Consider the following 25,821-nt stretch of genomic DNA (forward strand, 5'->3'; position numbering starts at 1 on the left):
TCTCTTTGTACTCAGAATGGCTAAAGGTGGAGGACAGAGAAGTTCAAAGTGAGCTTTAATTAATATAGAGTTTGCTAATTATTTTTATTGTAAATGGCTTATTGATCCAATTTTTAAAATCACACTAATGGGTTAACACCAATCATATAATAAAATGGTAAGAGCCTAGCTTTCAGAATAGCTTTTGAAATAATGGTATTAAAAATAACAGATTTCCAGGCAGGGTGGAGCACTTCTGTAATCTCAGTGACTCCAGAGACTGAGGCAGGAGGATCACAAGTTTGAGGCCAGTCTGGACAATTCAGCAAGTCCCAGTCTCAAAATAAAAAAATAAAAATAAAGGAATATTAGTGGAACTCGGTGGTAGAATGCCCCTGGGCTCACTCCCCAGTACTGAAAAAAGATTTAAAAGTTAACTCAGATATTAAAACCTTTTAACTTGCAATGAAATTTTATATACATTACCTTTTTGAATCTTTTCTAGCCCCCTAGCCACAAGGTTTTCAATGGTTTTTTGACCTGGAATGTGCTCAGAAGAAGCTAGAACTCAAACCCAGATCACTATTTAATGCTGATATGTGACATGGAAATAATTATATATGTAATATATATAGATATATAACATATATAATTATAGATGTGAACTTAAAAAAATTGATGTCATGTGGACAAAAGTTGGTGTCTGTCCTAAATTAAAGAAGTTCAGAGAGACAAGATAACAAAGTGCAAAATACAACTCTTGATTGACTCTTGGTTCCCAAAATAGCTACAAATGATATTTGAGGAGAAAATGTGAATATTGATTGAACATTTGATCATATCAGAGAATTATTAGAAATGTCACAGTTGGGATCATGGTATTATCTTTGTAGGGGATTTTTTAATCTTTTATGTATTTATTCAATAGTCTTACAGTCATACTTTTGTAACTTTTTTATTGGTACATTATAATTATTTCATATATATTAAATAATATATTGGGATTCAATGTAATATATTCATATCTGCACATAACACAGTTCGGTAAATTCCCTTCATTCACCTCCCCTTTCCTTTTCCTCCTCCCTCTCCCAGTGTCCTTCCTCTAATTTAGGGGTCTCCCTCATATTTTTATGAGATCCTTTTTTCCCACTTTTTCTAGCTTATACATATGAGAGAAAACATGCAACTCTGACTTTCTGAGTCTGGCTTATTTCACTTAACATGATGTTCTCCAGTTCCACCCACAAATGCATGCCATAATTTCATTCTTCTTTGTGGCTGAGTAAAACTCTACTTATATATAAACCACATTTTCTTTACCCAGCCATCTGCTGACAGACACCTAGACTCATTCCATAAACTGGACATTGGGCACTGCACTGCTATACACACTGGTGTGCACAATCCCCAGAGTGCACTGACTCTAGTTCTTTTGGATAAAGATGGAGGAGTGGCCTAGTTGGGTCCTAGGGTGGTTTCATTCCTAGTGTTTTGAGAAATTCCATGCTGATATCCATCATGATTATAGTAATTTACAACAGTGTATAAGTGTTCTTTTGTAATGATAAAGAGATGGAAACATGCTTGGCATGGTGGCTCTTTCCTGTAATCACAGCGACTAAGGAAGTTCAGGAAGGAGGATCACAAGTTTGAGGCTATATCAACATAGTGAGACCCTGTCTCAAAAAAAAAAAAAGAATAAAAAGTGTTGGGGACTGAGGATATAGCCCATTTGGTAGAGCGCTTGACTCTCAAGGACAAGGCACTGGGTTCAATCCCCAGAACTGCAAGAAAAGAGGTTTGAGGATGTGGCTCAGTGGTTAAATGTCTCTGGGTTCAATCCCTGGACTAAAAAACAAAAAAAAAAAAAAACAGAAAAAAAAAGATGGAAGCATTCATTACCTCGATTTGATCCATACCTACTATATACAGGTATTAAAATATGATAATCCATAAATATCTACAATTATTACTTGTTTAAAATTCAATTAAAATGTTTAAGGAGATTTGATCATTACAAACTGTGTACATACATCAAATTATAATATTCTACCCTACACATTTTTACAATGAAAATAAGTTTTTGAATAAATAAGAAAAAATACTAATTATGAAAATAAAGAAAAAATACATGTTTTTCATAGAAAGGAGGTGCAGTACCCTACAATGCTATCTATGTGATCTTGCTTGTATTCAAGAGTGGCACTGGGGTGGGACATCTCCCCTAGACCCACAGCCCTGGCTCAAGTCCCCGCCATCAGCCGGGTCTGCCCCTTTCAGTCCACTCTGCACATCATCTCCTGCCCCTTGCCCTTCTTCACATGGATAAAGCAGGATAAATGAAAGGGATCTAGAAATGGGTGAGAAAACCTGAGTATTCTGAGAATGGCAGACCGAAGGCAAGAAGGAAATTGGGACACTTCCAATTTCTGTTCCTAAGTAAAGCTCTTCAGTTCTTACTAAAATGGCCACTTGTCTTATCTGAAGATTTTCATCTTCCATTCATTTAAAATGAGTTACTAAGTGAAGTTGTTTTCAGTTTTACATTGATTTCTTTTTTTTTGTTTTATTTATTTATTTATTTATTTATTTATTTATTTATTTATTTATTTATTTATTTTGAGACAGTGCCTCGCTAAGTTCTGAGGCTGGCTTTGGATGCGGCATCCCTCTGCCTCTTTCATGTATTTATTCAATAGTCAGTCTCCCAAATTGCTGGGATTACATGTGCGCACCACTGGGCCCAGCTGGATTTAATTTTTTTTAACTTTATAATAATATATACTTTAGAAAAGACTGATTTTCTTTAGAAAATAACTTTCAAAGTCTCCTGTTGGCTTGACTTTTGCTCACATTTCCAGCTTTATTACTTGTCCAAATCCTCACTTTGTGTTTCCCCTTATGACCTAAGTGCTGTGAAGTGAAGCCCAGGGACCCAGGGTCCAGATTCTATTCCTATCCATGTCTCTACAGTCATGTGCCCCAGGGAAGGCACTTTACCATGAAGTCACCCCCTGTATTCACACATTCTGCCACAGTGCCTCCTATCCTGTGGGCAACAAATCAGTCACAAGCAGCACAGGAATATGCTGACAAGTTTTTCAGGATTGGTGAAGTCAAGAATCATTCCCTGAGTTCATTCAACAGGCTGGCACTGTGAGACATTTCTAGGATTGAGAAAAGAATCAATACTGGTTCCTGGCATCCCATGTTACTAGGGGAATATTCCTCAAAGGCAGAAGAACTATGCACTGAGTGCTTGAACTGAATGCAGAACTATGCAACAGTGCTTGTTGTATTTTCAAAACTCATCTCAATTTTTTTCATGATAAACTTAGATAAAAAGCAAAATTGGTCCCATTTTATAAATGAGAAATCTCAGGTGCCTTAGAAATTTTTAGTTAACTTGCCAATAACTCACATGGGGCAACAGAACAGCATTTGCTGCTGAGCTATTCTGAATCCCACACCAAAGATTTTCCATGGAAACATGCTTTCAGTGGATTTCAGACTATTCATGGAAACAGGTTGGCATCACAGCTGCTTCTCTTGGCATTACTTCGAGAAAAGCTGAGGGTTGCCACCACCACCACCACCAACAACAACAATGTCTGCAGTCAAACAACATGGACTTCAAAAAGGTTGATCTGAATTTAAAGTTCTGCTTTCCCTGGTCCCCAGTTGTGCAACCACAAGCAAGTCTCTGAACCTCTTATCATTTCGGTTTCCTCACTATATATGTGTCTTGCTGAGACATAGAAGGCTTTAAGTGGTAACTAGGCCCCACACCTGCTAGTGACTTTTCCTGCATATATCTAGCAAATAGTAGCTGTTATACTCCCTCTGGGTAATTCCAGGGGTAAAAGTGACCATACCTGTGACAAGTCTCACTCCTGTTGGCAATTCAGAAATAGCTTTGGGATCATGAGGACTGAAGGACTTGCTCTGGTATCCTCCCAAGCACAGGAAGAGGAAGAACCCAGGAAAGGAGGACAGTGAGTCATAAATGATGACCTATTGTGGTTTGGATGTGAGGTGTCTATCAAAAGCTCCTGTGTTAAAGCTAGAGGTGACACAATTACGTCATGAGACCTGTCACCTAATGGGTCCATCCTAGTTTGAATGGACTGACTGAATGATAGCTGTAGGGAGGGGGACCTTGGCTAGGGGATGTGGGTTATGGGGGGAGGGCCCTGAAAGGCTTCATCTTTCTTGCAGCCCCTTTCCACATGTCTGCCTCCTGGCTTCTCTCTCTCTCTCTCTCTCTCTCTCTCTCTCTCTCTCTCTCTCACCCACACTCTGCTTCCTGGCCACCATGAACAGAGCACGGCTCCTCCATCACACCTTTCTGCCATGTTCTACATCACCTTAAGTCCAGAGCAATGGTCAGCCCACCATGGACTGAAACACTGAAGCCAAGAGCCAAAGTAATCTTTTCCTCCTCCAAGTAGTTCTAACCAGATAGTTTGATCACAGCAATGCAAAGCTGACTATCATACCTGTCCACACTGAACCACTGTTGCAAATAGACCTTAGCCCATTTGACCACCTCTGATTTGACATAGATGAAGATGGTAGCTCTCCCCTCCCCATCTCCTCAAACTCCATAAAAGAGGGGTCATTTGTTCAAATGGAAGCATCACAAACTGTTTTTTGCACATTCAAGCATGTATTCAACATTGAATGGGAAGAAAGTTCAGATGGGTCCAGCATTCAACTCCTGAGGACTCAGGGCTCAGACCATACCTTACATTAAATGTTATCTCAAATCAAAAATGTAATTACATTCTAGAAGTAAACTCATCAGGCAATCAGAATCCTGAAAAAGAAACTGGACCTCTACAACTGCAGTCAGGCCTTAGATGTCATCCAGATCAGTGTTAGCCAGTCCACCTTCTAGAAAGTAATGAATTTCACCAATAGAATCTCTCTTCTAGGGTTTGCAATGGTGGCTCCATAGTAGAGGCCTCGCCCTGGGTTTGATCACCAATATCTCTCTCTCTCTCTCTCTCTCTCTCTCTCTCTCTCTCTCTCTCTCTCTCTCACACACACACACACACACACACACACACACACACACAATTTGCTCTTCAAATACCCATTAGTCTTACTAACAAAAATTTTGTTGGCAAAAAGAAAGGCAAGTGGAGAATAGGTGATTTTATGTGCCCTAGCCAGCCCTAGAGTGTGTATTCATGATTATGACTACAGAATCTGGCACTGTCTCTATGTTTAAAACCAGCTATCAGACATATGTCACCTTATATACTGCAGGTAAAGAATTTGAAGGCAAATTACAGTAAAAACAGCAAGCACTCTCTTCCTTATATAAGGCACTGGGGCCCTCTATGTCTGTGGCTTAGTTAACTCAGTCATTGAAAGTACCATCACCAGGGGTGGATATAACAGGAAGGTCCCCTGGCATCTTCTTTTGTAGGGATGCTGTTCTGAACCTCTATGACCTAAGGCAATTAATCTGACTTCTGTTTGCATTTTCTTATCTCCAGGCTTACATCAAAGGGTTAATGATTTCCAAGTATCCAACAAAAGTACAGTTGAAAATCAACTCCTCAGAAATCCCCCCCCCCAAGCACACACCTGTAATTCTAGTGACTTGGAAGGCTGAACCAGGAGGATCACTAGTTCAAGACAGCCTCAACAACTTACCAAGAGGACCTCAAAACAAAACAAAACAAAATAAAAGGTTGCGAGGTTGGGAATGTAGTTCAGTGGTAGAGCACCCTTTGGTTCAGTTCCAAGCATTACAAAAAAGAGAGGAGAAAAAAAAACAATAAAAGAAAGAAATTCCCTTCCCTGAGCCTGTACAGCTCCACATGGACCAGGCTCTCCTCCCTGAAGAAACAGGCACCATAGAAGAGAGGGGAATTCAAATCTTGTGTTCTCTTTTTATCAATTTTGCACCTACAAAAAATTAGAAACTGAGAAATTATCCACAATATTTGTGAGATTGTTACAGGTGCTGGGGAGAACTAGTTAGGAAAGGCACCAAGGAGCCACGTTACTTGTAAACAAAACTCTTGGGAAAGGATCCAGGCTTCTTGTTCACCCTGCTCCTCTTTCTACAACTGGTTCATCTGTTAGTTGGCTAAAATAAGCATCAAAGTATTCAAAGCATTCAAACCAACCTCAGTAGTAAGTTGGTTTGGGGTATCTGGATAGGTCCTTCTTTCAGAATTATCCAAATAAATTATTCATTGCTCATTATATGTTTGCTTTTGTTCTGTTTATCATCTAGGGTCTGCATATTTTGACTAGGATATGCATTCCAGGCTGGGTAGGGATCTGTGCTTTTTCACTGCTTTACCAAGTGCCTTGTACTTGCTTTAGTAATGTGTTAGGAGAATGATAAGCAGTCTTGCCAGAAACACCCAAGCCCACTGTTATGAAGCTTATTCTAGCAGTGCTCCATTATCTATAGCTTTACTTTCCACAGTTTCAGTTACCCACTGTCCAAATATATTAAATGGAAAATTCCAGAGATAAATCACTCATAAATTTAAAGTGAATTGGAGTATATTGTTATAATTATTTCATTTTCTTATTAATCATTGTACTTAAGTCTCTTCACTGCAGCTACTTCACAAATGAAAATTTATCATAGGTATGTATACACATATAAAAAATGAGGGTGTGTATAGATCAGGTTGGCTCTACCTGTACTTTCAGTCATTATGGGGGGTGTCTTGTAACATGTCCCCCCAATAAGTGGGGGACTACTGTAGTAGAAAGAACCCTGTTATGTCAACATCAAACCTTTTATATCACTTTCAAAGAAATTGAGAAACCAAAGATTTTAAAAGGGGTTCATGTGATCTGGTCCATTTAAATATTTGCTACTGGAGATTGAACTCAGAGCCACTTTACCACTGGGTTACCTCCTGAGTCTTTTTCTTTTTTTATTTTGAGAAAGGTTCTTGCTAAATTGCTGAGGCTGGCCTCGAACTTATGATCCTCTTGTCTCAGTCTCTCTCATTTCTTTGGGCTAGAGGTGTGCAATTTCATACCTGGTCAGTCCCTTTATTTTATAAATGAAGAAAAACAGACTCAAAGCAGGGAAATGACTTGTCAAGCATCTCCCAGCCCAGAAGTGACAGCTGTGGACTCAAGCTAAGATCCCCCAGGTCAGATATCTTCTGGTCATGCCACCTAATCCCTTATTCTTAATAATTATATAAGAGTCATTGACACAGGTTTCTCTCTCTTCCTGCTACCAGGTGACACACATACACCAGGACAAGTATATGAGGATTTGCATGAGCAAAGCATGAGCAAAACAGAAACATCCACTGGCAGATTGTGGCAAGTAGTATTCTTTCTACTCTGGCCAATAGAAGAGGCCTGAAATTGAATTGTGAACCTGCTGAGATTGGGAATCCCAGGAAGTGTCCAAGATGGATCACACCCTTTCCTCAGACCCGACTTTCCACATTCTTCCATAAAGCAACACATCTCCAAATCACTTTGACCCAGGCCAGGACCAGTTTGGATCCCCTTCAGAAAAGTCACAGAAGACAGGATCATATATGTGCAGTATTGTTCAATTATGTATTCCTGAAACCCCCATGGTTCAATATGGGGGAAATAAAGATGATTCCAGCAAATAATGATAGGTGAGTCCCTGAGCTTCCTATTAGATGACTAGTGGTATCCAGGAACTGATGGAAGGATACAAATGATTCAATGATGTACCCTGTTAACAGGTAAGAAGGCGTATATTCACAATGTCGCTGCTGAGTAAGTTGAAGGAGCTGTTAAATTCTGACATTGTAGAGTATTTTCATTTATTTGCCATCTCTGATTTATAAGATGAAAGTATGATAATCTGGATATAACATGAAGTTGGAAATAAGAGTTGTATCTAGACAAAACTAGACACCTGGCATTTGGAGACCTCTGCAAATGGAGAAATGATCCTAGACATTTTAATATGAACCATAAACCTTGAAATTAAATTTATTTCTCAGTTGAGAAGAGGTTTTGCCCCCCCCCCAATTACAAACTCCTTGATTTGTCACCACAAAGGTGAATTTTCCTTCAAAAGTGTCAAATCCAGCTGGGCACAGTAGTGCACACCTCTAACCCCAGCAACTCTGGAGGCTGAGGTAGGAGGATTGAGAGTTCAATAATAACCTCAGCAACACAGCAAGGCTCTAAGCCACTCAGCAACACCCTGTTTCTACAGAAAGAATAAAAAAGGAGTTGGGGATATGGCTGAGTTTTTAAGTGTCCCAGGTTCAATCCCTGGTACCAAATATAAATAAATAAATGACTAAATAAATAAATAAATAAATAAATGTCAGCTCCACAGTCCTTTTCTCAGGCACTTGGTCAAGACAACACTAATTGTGGAACCCAATAGAAGGCAAATTATTTGGCACCCCTTGAAACTGATATTCTTTAAATATTTTATCAGCATTTTCTTAGTTGGGGTAGAAAGAGCAGATTGTCTGCTAATAAATTTGTACACTTCTTTCTGCACATTAAAAATGAAGGATTTATTATGTGCCTCTGAAAGACAAAAATGCACTGGAAAATTAAGGAGTGATTAGTCAAAGTGTTGCAAGAGAAAGAGCATTCCTGAATGAGGGGTTCCTCAAGGTAAAGGAAGAGGACTTTGTTGATTGAAGCAGGTAGACAGGAGAGCCAATCACAAGGCCCACAGCATCAGGAGAAAAACTAGGCAGCAAATCTCATCTAAGTCACACAGAAGGAGTGGTTTCTTTTATAATGAGAGTTAGCCACTTTCCCAGGACACAAAAGTTGGTCAGAAGACAGTAGGATGGTGAACATCTTCATTATTGCCCTTTTCCATGAGCATGGGACTCAGACATTGTCAGGTTGCAAATGACATTCACAATTTAGAAACAAAATTTTTGTTGTGGTTTTAGAGATTGAACTCACAGGGGGCTCTCCCACTGGAAGATATCCCATCTTTTTTATTCTCAATAGGGTTTTACTAAGTTGTCAAGACTGACTTCGAAATTGCTATCCTCTTGCCTTAACCTCCCAAGTAGCTTGGGTTCAGAGTAGTGTGCCACAGTGCCTGGCCATTTGAATATTGTAAGTGAGGTTTTGAGTGTATGTACCTATGTGAACCCTGGTCCCTGTGAATGCTAAGCATATACTTTACTGCTAAGCTGTGTCCACATCTGACATTTACATTTTTCTTACATTTATTTTTCAATTCACCATATTTCTGCTCTTTATTGCTGGAGAGTCTACCTGGATTACATTCCAAAGATATGTTCCAAACATACTTACCTGTTCTTTCTTCAGCTTTGCACATCAAAAATACTTTCCTACATCTCTGTATTCTTGTTTTTCTGGTAGTTTTTGGGTTTGGCAATTTCCTATCAAAAATATTCAAGAGTTTACAATTTAGATTATAAAACCAATCACTCATCTCTGTTCCTAGCACTAACCCACACAATGATTTGCCTGACATCAGGGGGCTGTCAGTTGGTTGGTGTCAGACTCATGGGTGTGTCTGAGGTTGCTCAGAAAACTTACCAGAACACAGACTAAAACTGCTCAGTAGTAATTCACTGGCGTTGCTGAGAAATGGCACACTGGTTGATCTTTAATTTTGTTTCCCTTTGCCAGTTGTGTAAAGATTCTTGTGTGAATGCTGGAGTGAGGGCACCCTACATCACATATATTCTAATGATATGTTTAAAAATCAGCATCATCACGACATAATTCTTATACCATAGAAATCACCTTTTTAAAATGTACAACTCAGTGATTTAGTGGTATATTCATAAAGTTGTGAAAACACCATTACCATCTAATTCTGTAATTGGTGTGTGTGGGGGGGACTACCAGGAATTGAACCCAGTAGTGCTCTAAAACTGAGTTATACTCCCATTTCTTTTCATTTTTTGAGACAGGGTTTCCCTAAGTTTCTCAGGATGGCCTTGAACTTGTGATCCTTCTGAGTTGCTCAATATTCTGAGTTGTTGGGATTACAGGCATGAGCCAGGGCACTTGCTTCTATTTCCAGAACACTTTTATCTTCCCACCAAAGAAGCCCAGGACCTAGGGACAGTCACTCCCCATTCAGCCCTTCCTCAGCTACTGGCATCCATTAATCTATTTCTGTTTCAATAGAGTTGCTGATTCTGAAAATTTCATAGAAATGGAACCTTTGATTTGTGTCTGGTTTCTTTGACTTAGCATGCTTCTAAGATTCATCCATGTTGTAGAATGAATCAACGTTCATTCCTTTTGATTGCCAAATAATATTTCATTGTTTGGTTTTGTCATATTTTATTACCTTTTCATTTGATGAACATTTGGGTCTTTTCCCCTTTTGATTTATGCTGAATAATGATGTTTCGAACATTTCTGAAAAGTATTTGTGTTGAAATGCTTTTTTTCTCTTGGTACCTAGGAGAATTGCTGACTTATATGGGAGTTCTTTTTTGTTGTTGTTTTAGGAGGAATTGAACCCGGGGTCACTTAAGAACTGGGAACCACATCCCTATCCCTTTTTTTTATTTTCATATTTTATTAGAGACAGGGTCTTGCTAAGTTGCTTAGGGTCTCAATAAGTTGCTGAGGCTGGGTTTGAACTGGATATCCTGCATTCTCAATCTTCAGAGTCGCTAAAATTCCATGCACGTGCCACCAGACCCAGTTCATAAGACAATTCTATGCTTTGTCTTTTGAAGAACTGATAATTTCAAAGGAGCTACACCAATTTGCATTCCACATAGCCATGTATAAGGGTTCCAATTTCTTGGCATTCTTTCTCACTTTGTTACTGTCCTTCTTTTTTAGTATAGAAATCCTAGCAGGTTTAAAGGGTATCTCATTGTAGGTTTGATTTGCATTTTCCTCATGACCAAGGACTTGGGAATCTTTATTATTGGCATTTGTATATCTTTGGAGGATGAAGACTTTGGGTCTTATTTCTGAGTTGTAAAGTACTCCGTAAATTCAGAATACAAGTCTCTTATCAAAGAGTTATTGGCAAGCTGGTTTGTCTTTTCATTTTGACAGTATCCTTTGAAGTATAAACCTTTCAAGTGCTGACAAAGTCCAGTTTATCTATTTCAGTCTGTTACTGCTTGTGCTTCTACTGTTTTAGTGCCACCTAGATCTTGTGGTTCCAGCCAGTCAGCTGCCTGACTCTTTTCTTGATCTGGTCCAAGCTAGGTCCTTGAAAGCTTTGACAATACTATTACACATGTGTTAAGAGAATGACTTTAGATGAAGTCAATTTAACAGAATTTATTTGAGCGAAGAATGAGTCATGACTCTGGAAGCACTCAGAGCAAGAGAAGTTTAGAACACTCTGACTGGCAGTGTGACCAGTGAATTTTTACAGACTAAATAAGAAACCAGGGTGGAAGGTCACTTAATCTGCTAATGCCTGGGTGCTTGCCACTTTGGGGGATTGCTGTGATCAGTTAGCTGCCTCAGTAGGAAGAAGGTTGGGTGTTCATTACTGGCTAAAATCGTTATTTGTTACAAAAAATTTAAAATAAAAAACAATGTTTCCAGATCAAGATAGGTTGGGGTCCATTAAGCAGGAGATCCAAGTACACAGACAATTTCAGGCTAATGGCCTCTTGCTTATCTCATTTCATCCAGGTTATTGCTGTACTTTCAAGATAGCAATAATGGCACTGTCCCTGAGCATTGTTGGAGAAACACAAGTGACATAGTGTGGAGCAAAGGGTGACACCTTTTCCTATCAGAAGAGTTTGCATTCTTCAAGCACCAGTAAAGCATTTGGGCGAGCTGAATTCCTGGGCATTTTCTTAAAGAACACTGCCTGATGGTCAAATAAGGGGACACTGAAGAGCCCAAGAGAGGCACAACATTTGGTCCAGGGTCACACATGGTGAGAAGGAGGGTCTGCTTGTGAATTCAGATTTGAATCCTCACACTGGAACTCTGTTGGGAGCCAAGGTGGGCCGGGTCTGGTGGCTGTAGTTGTTGGTGAACATGTGTTCAGTTGTGCACTTGATGTGGATTGAGGTGGGAGCAATTGGCAGCCCTTGGGGTTTTGGGAGTAGTCGTGTGTGAATAAGAGGCTCAGGCAGAGGCACCATAGGAGGACATGACCTCAGTACCTTGACGATGGATCAAATGAAACATGGAACCCTGGTAACCACGCACCCACTTCACTGAGCAAGCCATCCCTGCTCAGTCGGTTGGAGACACTGGAGCGAGATGGATGTTCTCTTGCTGTTTCAAAAAATGTCGAGTCTCAGGCCCCCAGGAATCTCAGGGGTGTCACTGTAGTCTTGTGTGAGAAAAAAGAGTGAGGTTTCATCCTAGATGCCAGAGTCTTGGGACACTTTCCCAGAGAAGCTCAACAGCAACACTGAGCAGCACAGGACAGGTGAGCATAGTAGGACCTCATTTATGACCCATCATGAATGGCCCACCACTCATACTCTGACTCTGTGTGTGTGTGTGTGTGTGTGTGTGTGTGTATGTGCTGATGAGAACTGTCCCATTCTGCTGTTACTTCATTGTATTGGGATAAAGCATTTTTCTGTTTGCTACCATTTCCATTTTTGATCCCACCATTCTTGGTCCCAAACCAAGGTGAAAATGAATTGGTTCCAACCACAGATGAGCCCTGTGGGATAGAGACCCTTGAAGGTAACAGATAAGAAGAGCTCATGAACCAGCTCATGCCTGTCTTTTTGGTAGGAACCCCGACTGGGGCAGCACCTTCAGGTCTATTTACTCAGGTTTCATCACCAAACAGCAAGTGCTGGTGCTGCTCTTCCCAAGGTAAGACTACGTCCGAGACAAAGTGTACAGCCACCTCATGCTTGGGTCTTGAGGAAGCCATATATCTCTCAGAGAACCAAATGCTTTGTGAGACCTAGGGGGATCAGAGGACTAAGCTGATAGTATATTCTCAACACCAAGTGGGTGGCGGTGGAGAGTGACCTCGCCTTCTCAGGCAGACGAAACCTCCCTCTCTCACCAACTGGTCCACAGAGGCATGTGGAGCAGCCTACACACATTGGGCTTTAGTGTTTTAAGGTGTGTAGTCAGTTCACTTCCATGTGGGCTCAGTGAGGACTGGGGCTTCTTTCTGTTGGGATGTTCCCTTCATGCATGAAGAAGCTCTGTGCTAGGGGCCTCACTTTCTTTAGGCCTTGGGGAAAGCACTTTTACATTAGAAAGAATGTTCCAGATACCATTGTGGGGCAGAACTTCACTACTCAGTTACAGCCAGACAGTTGGGGGCTGGTAGCTCCCATGCCCAGTGAGATATATGTGAAGAAGCTGTTTGGGCTCACTCTTGGATGAACATAGAGAAAGCACCCACTGTGGGAAGACATGTTGAAAGGCATTTTGCACAATTCAGTTGAAAATGTGGTAAAAATCTCCTATCTTTTCTCATTTGATAGTATCAGAAATAAATATTCAGCATGTGTCACTATCCGTTCCTCCTTGAGACAGGATTGCATCTTGTCCTACCCCAGTGAACAAGGTAGACCAAGAGACCATCATCAACTTGAGGTGGAATGTGGCCAAAAGTGAGGGCTCAATGAGAGCTCACAGAGAATGAGGAAGCAAAGTAGTCCAAGCCAGGGAATGAGGTGTCCCTGGAGCCATGCTAGTCCTGGACCTGTGCACATACCCTTCTGGATTTTGTTTTTCAGGTTGGAGAGGATGTAGCAAACAACAAAGAGTGTGTGGCCTCCCCTGAGGACTGGAGAGCTGGTCATGCCATGGTTCTAAACATCTTTGGGTGTAAGTTTTTGCCCAGAGTGTTGTCCTTTCACTGTGTGTACAGCCACCATGTCTTGGCTGTGGTGGGCTGGCCTATGAAGAGACAGGAAAGGCAGAGCATGCCAAGACCAGTTTTGGTGGTGGGGGCTGTGGGGTAAGAGAGTCCAGGCTTCTGCTGACTGCAAACCTGCTTGTTCACAGTGCCGTGCCGAAAAACCCAGGTAACTGGATGGAGCAGTACAGCAAGGCTTTCCATCAGCCTCCAGGCCTCATGATTCTCCAGCTGCTGCTGCCTTACCTTCAACTGTACATGGGTGGCTTGAATCTGGAGCGCCAAGCACACCATCTGCTGGCCCAGCTGGAGGATGGCAAGTCCAGCGAGGCAGAGCCTGAGTGACAGGAAGCCCGGGGTGTGTACATAAGGGTCTAAAAAGGTTAGAGTTTGGTCCCATAGGGTGGAATCTGACTGGTGTTGGGCGGGGAACAAAGAGAAACCATTGTCCACTCGAGCCATGTCCCTGTCTGGGAAGAGGTCCAGTGTGGGCTTATGGGCTGAGATATTCGTGGAAGACAGGGTGGATTGCCTGTGTTTGCAAAGCTCACGGCAGGCTATCATGTTGGAATCTTTTCTGCTCCAGCTACAGGATCACTACTAATGCCCACCCCAGGGCTAGAGCCTCAGCAAGGAACTGCTCTGGTGGCCAATGAAGGAGCAGCACCATCCCCAGAGGCAGAGCTCAATTCCAGTCTCTGCTTGAGTTCCACAATACCTCTGTACAAACAGTGAGTGGGAGACAGCTGCTCCATTCATGTCCATCTAGAAAATCAAAGGCAAAGGAAGTATAAGAGCATCGTGGTGAGCCATTTAGCAGGAGATCCCCTGGGTGTCCTCACTGGGGAAGGCAGAGAACATAGCAGACAGCTTGGACTAGGCCTGCCTTCTTGAATTAGAGCTTCTGGAAGGTCAAATAAGATTGAAGAGAATAAAGAAGTCAGAGGTCAGTGTTATGAAGCTGACCTGAGATGAGGGAGAGCAGCAGCATGCCCCAGCTCCAGGTGTGAGTGGGCCTGCAGGGTGTGGGATTTGCAATCTGCAAGTGCAGTGTTGTTTGCTGTGCTCAGATGAGGTCAGAGGAACATATAGGGTACAGGCTGCACTCTCTGAAGCCTGGTGTCTAGATAAGTGAGTTGGAGACTTGAAGGTTTGTGCAAGGATGCAGCAATCATAACTCCTGTGTGTTGGAAGGCATATGTGGAATGGAAGGGATCCTCCCTAGCATGAAGAGTTTAGGTTATTGCAGGTCACAGACAACTGAGGTTTTTGAAGAAAACATAAGTGTCATGCTTTGCATAGACCTGAATAGGGAGCTAGCTGCTCCCTTTGCAGAATTTTTCTGGGTGTGGGGTTTAAGCTCTAACTCTCCATGTGTTCAAACATTGCCTCAGTGGGGTCCATACCTCATTACACTCAATCGAGCACTGGGGCCCTGGAGGCTAGCAGTCTCCTGGCTATCATAAAAGAGTCACAAGCATACTCCAGTTGCTGATTCTGTTTTATGCCCTGTCTGTTAGGATTAAAGCCTCTGGGTCCCTGCCTGGGACACCCACAAAGGGAGCATGACTGTTGGTGCAGAGATCGGATACAGGAGCAAACTGGACCATTCCTCCCATCTTATTGGGCCATAGTGTGTCTGTAGAAAGCTGTTAGGTCTTTGTACCCTTTTATCAGAAGGGCATAGCAAGGACAACCTGACTGTTGTACTAGGACGGGACTAGAAGCACATAGGAAGATCCCACATGAACTCTTGAAGGCCCCAGGTAGCATGATTACATATGGTGCCCTTGTATTAAGAGCTAAGCTGTTTCCTGAATGACTTTGACCATTGTCCTCTGGGTGGCTACTCCAAAATTCATTCTCTGATGAGATTTCTCCAACCCTGATCAGGTGATGTACCAGGATAGGGCACCAGTGGTCAAATGCAGGGCCTTAGATGAACACTTGCTCAATGAGGAGGATCCAGAAGACTTTGAACTGCTTCAGGTTGTCAGAGCTTAAGAGTAAGTGGGTCCATCCAATAGTGGAGAGAAGTGACTTACTGTGGGTTCAGGACATCTCACCAGTCAAAGAAAGAGTGCTGTTGCCTGAAAAACAACCAGAGAGTGGTGGGTCATTTGCAGAAAAAAAAAGAGCAATGATGGGAGTGTAAATCAGTTCACCCTGGGACTGTTGGGCCTCCCTATCCCATGTCCTTCCCTGAACCCTATCAGGCTTTGCAAACTTCATATCCAGGAGGGGCAAAGGAGATAAGCAATCCCTGGCTGTCTATTTAGGCAGCCTTTCAGGACAGTGACAAATACTTGAGTAAAGTTCTTGAATGATGAAACATTGCTTTAAGCACCTGGCTTCCAATCTTTCCATTCCATGTGAACTGACACCATTTCGTTATTCCAGGACAGAGGCCATATCTCACAGAAATATGTGAAGCAATAGAACACCTCACAGTTTGGCAAACTGGCACTGGAGAGAGAAAATGGAAGGATGAGAAGCAACAGGAAGAGGAAGAGGACATAAACGAAAAGGAGTTGAAGGAGACAAAGATGAAGAAGAAGAACATGAATAAGATTACAACCAGAAGTAGAAGATGAAGAACAAGAACATCATTAAGAAGAAGAAGGAGAACAAGATCCAGAAGAAACACAAAGATAACAAGAATATAACAATACACAGATTAAATATATGAATTTTAATCCTCTCCAAATGAGCCTATATTGATAGTATGAACTTTGTATTTATCACTTGTATGCATTACCAATAGGATCAGCACAGATAATTTTATTTTCCTTTTACCTTGCTGATATCATTTGCTCCAAAGTTGTGAGTAATCTGATGAAGACTTGCTCTAAATCATCACAATGGAAAATTTCTCAAGTGTTTCTTTTCTTTTTCATTGTAAAATTAAATATTTGGGGGTAAGTGTATGCTAGCAAGAAGCTATTTTGGTTGTTAGAGGAGTTCTCTTCATTTGGGTTAAGTAATGTTCACAAGAACAAGAGGTACTGATAGAATAATTGTGTTATTCTTCCCACTTCATGATTTCTCTCTTATAAACATTGTTTTGCATTATTGGGCGCCACATTTCTTTTTCTCATCTGATGTTTTAAAAATATTTGTCTAATTGCCTGAGACAGTGTAGCCCATAATGTCAAACTAAGTTTGGTTTGAAAAAACTCTGAAAGCAAAGCAGAATGATGAGGAGGAAATGAAGAATCAGCTGACTCAAAATATTAAAAAAAAAAAAAAAAACATGATTCCTGAAGGCACACACTTCCTGTGGACATCCTCCGTCCATGCCCAGCACAATTCCAATTTATACCACCTCTCATTAGTGTCTTCATGAATGAATGGATTATTCCACTGCAAGGTCAAAGCATCCACCATCACATGATTTCCTGAACCCCATGTGTGAACACTGCTGCATTGGATGACAGCTTCAACACAGGAGCCACTGATGGCAAATCATGATGCAAACTCCAGCATTATCTCCTTGGTAGGTTCTACCTGAACTGAGAGGTTCTGGGGTCTGGGGTGCTTTCTCTTAGAAGTTGGTAGATTGGTTAAGATCCTGTGCTTAGACATTCCTCAAGGAAAGACCCTGAGGATGTCTTCGGTGGAACATTATCTAGATTGCAAACCCTCAGGTCTAGAGCTCAAGACTGACCTGGCAGAGGCTGTCAGTTGCGGGGGGGGGGGGGGGGTTCTCTTGTGTACTCCTTGAGTATCACTCACCTTCCACACCACTGCCCCTCCCTCTCCAGTGCTGAGGATCCCTGATGGTGGCAATGTGTTCTATGCCATCAATCCCCGTGTGGACTTAGATTTTGTCCTCAGGGAAAGACTCACCAGGAAGTGGGCCAACAGCAAGAGAAAGGAGGTAAACACCCACCTTACATGCTCTTAACCCCTGGTGCTCCTTCATATTCACCAGGGTGACAAAAAGCCTCACCTCCTGGACATATGTTCTAGAATGCCAATAGAGCACCCTGACAAGTGGGGGTGGCCATCAGTTTCTGGCCCATCTTTAAGTGGCATCTCTAATCAAAAGGCTAAGCCCAAGCCCATGGCCACAAAACAGATGAAGAAATCGAGGGACATTGGAGGCATAATGTTCAGATCCTCATGGCCCTGGTACAACCAACAGGTGGAAGACAGCTGCCTCATACACATCAGTCTAGAGCAGCAGAGTGCAAAGGATGGCAAGATTGTCCTGGTAAGCCTGGCGGAAGAGGTGTCCCCTGGTGCTATCCCAGGGCAGGGAACAAACACAAATCCCATACCATGGGCTACTCTTGCCCTCTTGAATTAAGAGTTTCTAGATGGTCAGGAAAGATAGATGGGAATAAAGAAGAGAGAGGTCATTGTTAAGGACTTGACCTCAGTTGAGGGAGAGCATGACCATGTCCACCGCCATTTGTGAAGGAGTCTGTGTGGATATTAGTGTACAGACCAGATGTATAGGGGCAGGTCTTGGTGGGAGGTGAGGAAAGGACAGCATCCAGGATGCAGGCTGCACTGTGTGGGATGGAGAATGCTGGTGCACATGGAGGAGGAGAGCAACATGAGATTCTTCCTACCCCTTGATCAGGGAGCTTAAGGTCTCTCTGTAGAATCAATATTCATGTGGATGGAGCACACTCCATCTCCAGGGAGTCTCTCTACAGCAGCATGTTCCCATGCCACCCTTGATGAGTGAGGTGTCCTCCTCCATCCCAGCCAGTACTGAGCCTCTGGAGGCCAGGAGTTCTCACGGCTATCATTGGTCTTCTGCCTGAGTGTGTTCTGTACCCTGGCAATCAGAACCAAAGTCACTTGGGTTTCTGCTTGGGCCACGCCAAATTCACCCTGCATTCCACAACAGCCCTGGGAGGGAGGAGGCCACTGGTCCATTCCTTCCATCTTGGTGGCATGAGAGTGTTTCTGTACCCAGGCTGTGGGGTCCTTTGACCGAGTGAAATGTGGCTCCACAAAGGGCAATGGCAGGGCCAGGCAGACTGTTGTAGGAGGATTGGTGTCATAGCCCTGAGGAAGGCCCCAGGCGATTACCAGGAGGCCACCCTCTGGTAGAGGAGTAGTTTGTAATGATGGTGCCCCTGTATTTAGAGCTGAGGTTTCCCCTGAATGTCCCTGACACTGTTCTTGGGTAGTCACCCAAGGCCCATTTCCTCAAGGCCTATCTCCCATGCTGATGCAGGTGACATGCAACAACAGTGCTCCTGCTGTCATTCCCAGGGACCTGGAACATTTGCTGATGGAGGAGGATTCAGAAGACTATGAGCTGGGCCAAATCATCTCGCAACAGCAACAGTAAGTGGGACAATCAGATGGTGGGGAGCAATGTTGAGGAAGTGGACTCAGGTCAACTCGTAGCCCAAAAGAGTAGGATGTGACCCAGAAGAACACTCAAACAGGGACTGATGGGCCTCGTCCACAAAGAAAAGCACACAAACACTGGTGGAATGGTCTCTAGGTTCTCTGATCAGCCACAGGAGCAAGTGCACCTACCCACCAGGTGTCCAATCCTGGAGAGCAACAGGCATTCAATGCTGACATCAAAGAGGAGCGAGGAGAAAGTATTCTTGCAGGGACCATGTGGCCCCAGGACTCACTGAGAGGAGTGTTTGCAGAGGAAGATGGGAACACAGGGCTAAGGATACAGTTGATGCATTTTTGGACTGAAGCAGTTCTATTGAAAGCCTTCTCCATGACCAGAAATCCACTCCCTTTGCAGAGCATTATCAATTTTCTAGCAAGCAGAACCGGACTAAATCTGAAAAAAGAACAGACTGCGAGACAGCCTCAACAGTCTGACACTGCACAAATTACCAAGTCTTCTGTTCCTGAGTCCACTTGCCTAGATGGAATCAGTAGAGCCAGGTTATTTTCCCTCACTAAAATCAGATGAGGGCTTCCTAGGCACGTATGACACAAATCTGACCTGTAATTAATGCCACTGCTTTTTTCTTTTCTGTGAGCCAAAATCCCGCAGTAGCTATGATCCTCATTCTGTCCACACTGAAAACTGCATCCAAAACATTCTCTCATATCCTAATCCACTAATTGTGTTAAGTTAGTAGAGTTCATGGAAGTAGAAAGCTTAAGCCTTGGTAGGCTCGGAAATTCACAGCACAGGTACACACATCCAAACCCAAGTTGAGAACAGGCCCTTTTTATAGGAGGGTGGCAGGAGACAGGTGTTCAGACCAGGGACTTGCTGGCTATCTGAAACCCACTTGGGGTTGTTGCATCCCTGGACCATAGCAAAATGTGGGAGTCAAGCAATACCTTTCCTGTTCTTTGGAATGATTGATCTCAGTAGGGCAGCAGTTGAGATGTGGCCTCACTTATAGGATGCCTGGTTCACATGGAGCTAGCTAGCAACAATGGCAGAACGAACATGGCTAAAATGATGTGTCTGAGTTGGTCATACTTTCCTCCCTGTCAAATACTTGGGGAAAATAACTTAGCAGGGGAATCCTGTTTTGGTCCTGGGTTTAATAGCTTTCCATGTGGTTGTGAACTATGGCTGTCCATTGTGGCAGAGGGTGTGGCACCTGTAAGCTACGGAGCACTTGCCAACCAGGTGATAGAATGGGAGATAAGGAGACTGAGAGAGGGAAGGAGAGAAAGATGGGAAAAAGAGGAGGACAACTACTAGGAAAATGAGGATTAAGAGGAGCCCCTAGGGCTGGGGATAGAGCTCAATTGGTAGAGTGCTTGCCTCACAAGCACAAGGCCATGGGTTCAAACCCAAGTACCGCAAAAAGAGGAGCCCCCAGCAAAAATACACGTGTGCTGAGAGCATCGCCCTCTTCAGGTCTTCCTCCATCCATTCCCAACCTTCTTCCATTTTCTCCCACTGCTTAGTAGTGTCTTCATCTTGACTGAGTATTTCATGATAACATCAGAGCACTCATCAGGGAATGCTTCCCCCAAAACCCACCAGTGAACATTGCTGAACTGGGGGCCAAACCTTGAGCACATGAGTTGTCTGTGAGAGATTTCAGATGCAATCCCTAGGGGTATCCTTTGGCATATTCAAGAGCAACTGTGATTTTCTGGAGCCCAAAGTCTTTGGAGGCAACAGACATTAGGTCTGGTGAAGTCCTAGACCTAGTTTTTCCTTAGGGAGGACAGTTGAGGATGTGTCTGGTGGTATTAGAGCTGATCTGGACAGCTCTCAGGACTGTGGCTCAGGCCTTGCCTGGTAGAGGCTGTCAGATGTTGCGGTGTCCTGCAGTACATGTCTCGAGTGCCTCCTACCCAACCTGTATCCCTCTCTCCCCGGAAATGAAGATTCCTAAGAATGTGAATGTCTTCTATGCGATGAATCCCCATGTCCAGAGACTTTGTCCTCAGGAAGAGGACCTACCCTCATGAGGATAAGGATGACTGCATCCATCCCCAACCTCCCTTTTTTTTTTCTTTTTTTTTTTTTTGTGGTGCTGGGGATTGAACCCAGGGTCTTGTGCTTGCGGGTCAGGCACTCTACCAATTGAGCTATATCCCCAGCCCCCAACCTCCCGCTTATGAGGCAACTCAGGCACGAGGACACCGCTGGAACCTGTGGAGAAGAATCTGCTCTTGTCTTTCTGGGCAGTGCTGAAGCATCACATCATCCATGATGATTGAGCATGATATCTAAAATGGTTACTCATCGATTCCATATATAATTTCGACTTAGGTCTTTGTTATTTATAGTTTTAGTAACAAGTTTCTCACTATATTATACGTTTGCTGTTTAAACTATTTGCACTTTCTAAAATACAATGTTTCTGTAATCTAATCAACTTTGATAATTTGAATCTATTAATTTTAGCAGTAATTCCTAGTGGAAACATTCAACCCTAGGTGAAAGAATGTTGCGTTTGATCAAAATGACATTTTGTATCGGGAGTATGGCAGATTGCACTTTCTGACTCAATTTCTAAAGGCGAAACTTTTTATAGTTTGCCTTTTTCCTTTTTCTTTTTTTGGCCACAAAAGGGGAGGATCCCTTCATGAGAGCTATAGGGAAAGCTTGAATTACAAGGCATGTACTTCTGAATGACAGCTTTATCAACAGTGTGGGGTTAGGGTGTGCTCTTCTTACCCATCACTTCTAGGCAACTTTCAGTTGCCACAGAAAAAAACAGAAAAAATGAAGGCTGACTGGGTAATGGTATAATTCAGGTCATGCTTCCTTCCTGAATGCTGGCCATCTAGATGTCCCTCTTTAGAGGAGAAAACAGTGCAAATGTCCCCCACCCCATGTGTCCCATCTCACTGCCCAAGTAGCTCTGGTTGGGATAGAGTTTCAGTGTGTCCCCCAAAAGTTCTTGGGTTGAAAGCTTGACCCCCAATGGGGCAGCATTAAAGAGTGGTGGAACCTTAAGAGGTGAGACCTAGTAGGGGTGGTTGGGTCACTGGAAGAACAGCCCTCAGAAGGGATTATGGGACCTGTTTTGTTCCCACAACAGGGGTTGTTACAACACAATGGTCCCTCCCCATTCTCTGGCTTCCTATCTTCACAATGTAATGTTTCCATCTACTCATGCTCCTGCCACAGGGACACTGTCCACCACAACGCCCTCACTGGTGCTGACCCAGCACCATGTTCTTCCCTTTTTTTTTTTTCTTGGTGAATAAGTAAACCTGACATCAAGCATTTTGTTTTAGTAAAAGAAAATGGCCTCACCAAAATGGGTTAAATAACAAAAGGCTTCTTCAGAGTGTGAATAGCAGGTCAAGCAGAGGTGAGGAGCAGGGTCTACCTCTGAGCAGAAGGACAACATTACAGCAGCCATCTTCTCTGCTGGCAAAGAGGTAAACATGATCCCGCAGTGTGGCAGAGACTGAAGGGCACCCAGAGGAGCAGTCCACCACAGCGTGCAGTTTCTCCTTTCATGGAAGCCTGAAGAAGGCTCGGAAGAGCTCCTTCCTTGCACGGGCTTCAAGGTCTCTGGTGAGAGGTAGGGAGAAGTCAAGAAGACATGGAAACATCTACAGACAGGAAACTCGAAAGGAAAACACTTTTGAACTCGCTGGCACAACCTGATAGTTTAGTGACTAAAATAAGAAGCCATGTCCCTCCAGAGCCGGTCAGCCGCATGGTCCATCCAGACCAACAGTCGATCTTGGGAGCAAGTGCGAGGAGCAGAGCCTGCTGTCCCCACCAGCAAGAATTTCATGAACTCATGAACTAAAATAAGCATTGTCAGGGTCTTAAGCCCCCTTGCTCTTCTCGACCAACAACAAGGGAAGGGAGCACTCCCAACAAGGTCAAAATGGGAAAGGTAGGGCCGACTGACCACCCACCAGCCCTCCAGGTGGAGGACAATCAGACATGTCAGGGAAAACAGTCACAGCAGGAACTCATTTGTTGAGGAAGTCACACAGCTCTTATGTAGGGTGGAGGCTAGGCTGGAACCAATCAGCTAAAAGGTCAGCAAGACATGGGGGATTCACGCAGGCAAGAGTCCCATAGGACTATATGGCAAGCACAAGTTGATCACGTTCGCGGAACCGTTGTTAACCAATCCCTGACAGTGGTCCCATTTATCGTCATTAACTTTTGAAACCGCCTTTGAGGCCTTGATCTTGCGCACTCACCAGGGAGTAAGGAGTCAGCCTCAGTTAGTTAATGTGTCATTAGTCCCAACAAAGCATTCCATCCTGGTTGGAATAACTATGAGAAGTACTCCAAAAATGGCAGTAGAGGCCACATGTGCAGAAGTCAGATGACAAGCGGGGTGAGGTCCATGAGACGTGGGGAAGGTGGAGCCCTCACACGCTGCTCATGCAAGGCCAAATGATGCTCTCATGTTGGCAAACAGCCAGAAGCCCTCAAAGGTTGAAAGTGGATGCAGTGTTTACCCAGATGAATGCGCACAACACAATTAAGAACTGATGTCCACTAATAGGCACGCAAATACAGCAACAAACTCATAGTCGAAGGTGGAAACTACCCCATCTCCACCAGTTGATGAATGGACATACCAAATGTGGCATACCCCCTCAAGCAGGGTACATAGTACTTAGTCATCAACAGAAAGTGTGCATGGAGAGAGCTTGGAAACCTCAGGCTGACTGAAAGAAGCCAGACACAAAAGACCACGAGTTGCCAGGTTCATTTACACAAAATGTCCACACAGGAGGCTGACCGATGAAAATAAGGAGTGGCCGCTCATGAACGTGAGGCTTCTTTGGAGGGTAATAAAAGGTTCCGTGGCTGTGGTGATGATTGTGTGGTCCTGTGCTTACTGTAAAAACCTGAACTACCCATTGAAAGGGTTAACTATTTGTATGTGGACATCCAAAAATGAGCTTGACTTTTCTCCAGAGGATCAGAGGGAGCCAGGGGAAGCCAAGTGCACTGTGCAAGTTCACACACTGAATCACACACAATTTCCTACGTTCGTATATGAATATATGCCTGGTGTAGCTCCACATCTTACACAACCACAAGAAGAGAAGCTGTACTCCGTGGATGTAGGATATGACAAAGTACACTCGACAGTCAGGTATGACTACAAAGAACAATGAAAGTTCACACAATGCAAGAATGGAAAGTGAGGTCCCACAAGGGAACCCCAAGGTTGCTGAGAGCCAAGTATATTCAACATGTTTACACTGAAATCTAAAAATGTTGCTGTTCTAGCAGTTGAGGGTAGAATGGTGGAAACCAGAGGCCAGTGAGGTTGCCTAATGGGTTCTGAGCCACTGAGAGAAGGAGCAGGAAGTTCCGGGATGCTGCTGTAGAGCAGGTGACTACAGGTGCCAATCCCACACTGAATACTTCAAAACGCTAGATGAAAGGATTTTGGTAAGTTTCACCCTAAGAAATGACATTTGAGCAGACAGGTAGGTTTACCCGAGTTAAACATCACACAAAGTATACCTGCATCAGAAAACCCTAGGGCTACCCATTGACATGTACAATCCTTAGGTTTTTATGTATCTGTTAAAAACTAATTTAACTTAAATAATACACATAAAATAAGTTGGAAAACTGACGTCCTTGTCCCCAAAACATGCTGGCCACACTGGCTTGAGGAATGTAAAGTCCACGCTTACTCCTTCCACACAACTCCTTACACACATGGCACAAGCGTGCTTCTGGTGCCAATAAAATCCTCCCTAGAGGGACATTTCCCCTCGCCCTCAGGAGAGGGTAGAGGCCAAGGCACACCAAGACAGTAATTAGCTCAAATCCAAGCAGGTCACCCTGAGCTCTAAGGGCAGGAAGACTTCTATACATTTTGCACCCAAGTCCTGAAATTATTATATGGTGTTCACGTGTCTGAGGCCAACTGAGAAAAACAGTCACCTCTCAATTAACTCGCTACCTCAGCCACCAGCTGAGGCCTCTCTGTGGCCATGCTCCCTCTGGGCACATTTGGTAACCAGAAACCAGAAACCTCAAATTACAAGAACAAAAGCCCCAGAAGGGCTTAAAGGCCTGCGTTCTTCCTGGGAAGTCATCTCATTTCACTTTGAAGTGTGTGAGACACATGTTTAAATTCCTAGCACAACACAAGTCAGTGACGTAGTGAGAAACAAGCTCTTCGTGAAGACAGGAGTGAGAACACCCTTTAAGGTTCCAGGCAGGTGGCAGTTTTGATGCAAAACATATCACTTTCTTTTTCCAAGCCAGCTAGTCACAACTCGCCTCCTAGACCTTGCCATACTCAATGTCCCTGCTTCCCCTTACAGACAAGGTCAGGCCCAAACACTGAGAAGGAAGGAGCTGACGGGTCTGAGCCAGGCACAAGCACCCCAGGACAAAGACCCACCCAGAAGCCCAGGTGCCTGCAGAGCTGCAGTGTGCACAGGCCAAAGAAGTCACAGCCAGAGAGTTTCAGCTGAAACAGCAGCAACAGATGCCGCCAACCACCCTGAATTAGCACACACCATTGGATGAGCCTATAACAAGGAGGAGAGAAATATGCTGACAGAATGTGAAGCAACACACTGCAGGCTTGTTGCTGAAGCTGAAGTTAATAGGTGTAACCCCACAGGACACCTATGCAGGACCTTCTGGATATAGGCATGCCTTTTCTTCCAAGATGCTC

The 25,821-nt window shown here is 43.5% G+C and overlaps 1 protein-coding gene across 7 annotated transcripts in view; it reads right to left on the bottom strand.

Annotated features, from left to right (window-relative positions):
- Positions 1-6,944: 6,944 nt before the first annotated feature.
- LOC124963672 (TBC1 domain family member 8-like) overlaps positions 6,945-25,821 on the bottom strand; it is a 39,906-nt gene continuing 21,029 nt past the window's right edge. For 5 of the 7 annotated variants that reach the window (XR_007104771.1, XR_007104772.1, XR_007104769.1 and 2 more), the window contains one exon: positions 6,945-15,855. Coding sequence is in view for 2 of the 7 variants with exons in the window: in XM_047523488.1 (XP_047379444.1) it covers positions 15,818-15,855; positions 22,446-22,709 (302 nt within the window). In the remaining 5 variants the exon portion in view is untranslated. Of the gene's footprint in view, positions 15,856-22,445; positions 22,710-25,821 lie in introns of all 7 variants that reach the window. The other 2 variants (XM_047523490.1, XM_047523488.1) reach the window with 2 other exon arrangements.

This window comes from Sciurus carolinensis, chromosome 13, assembly GCF_902686445.1.
Source record: "Sciurus carolinensis chromosome 13, mSciCar1.2, whole genome shotgun sequence".
NCBI classification, from domain to species: Eukaryota; Metazoa; Chordata; class Mammalia; order Rodentia; family Sciuridae; genus Sciurus; species Sciurus carolinensis.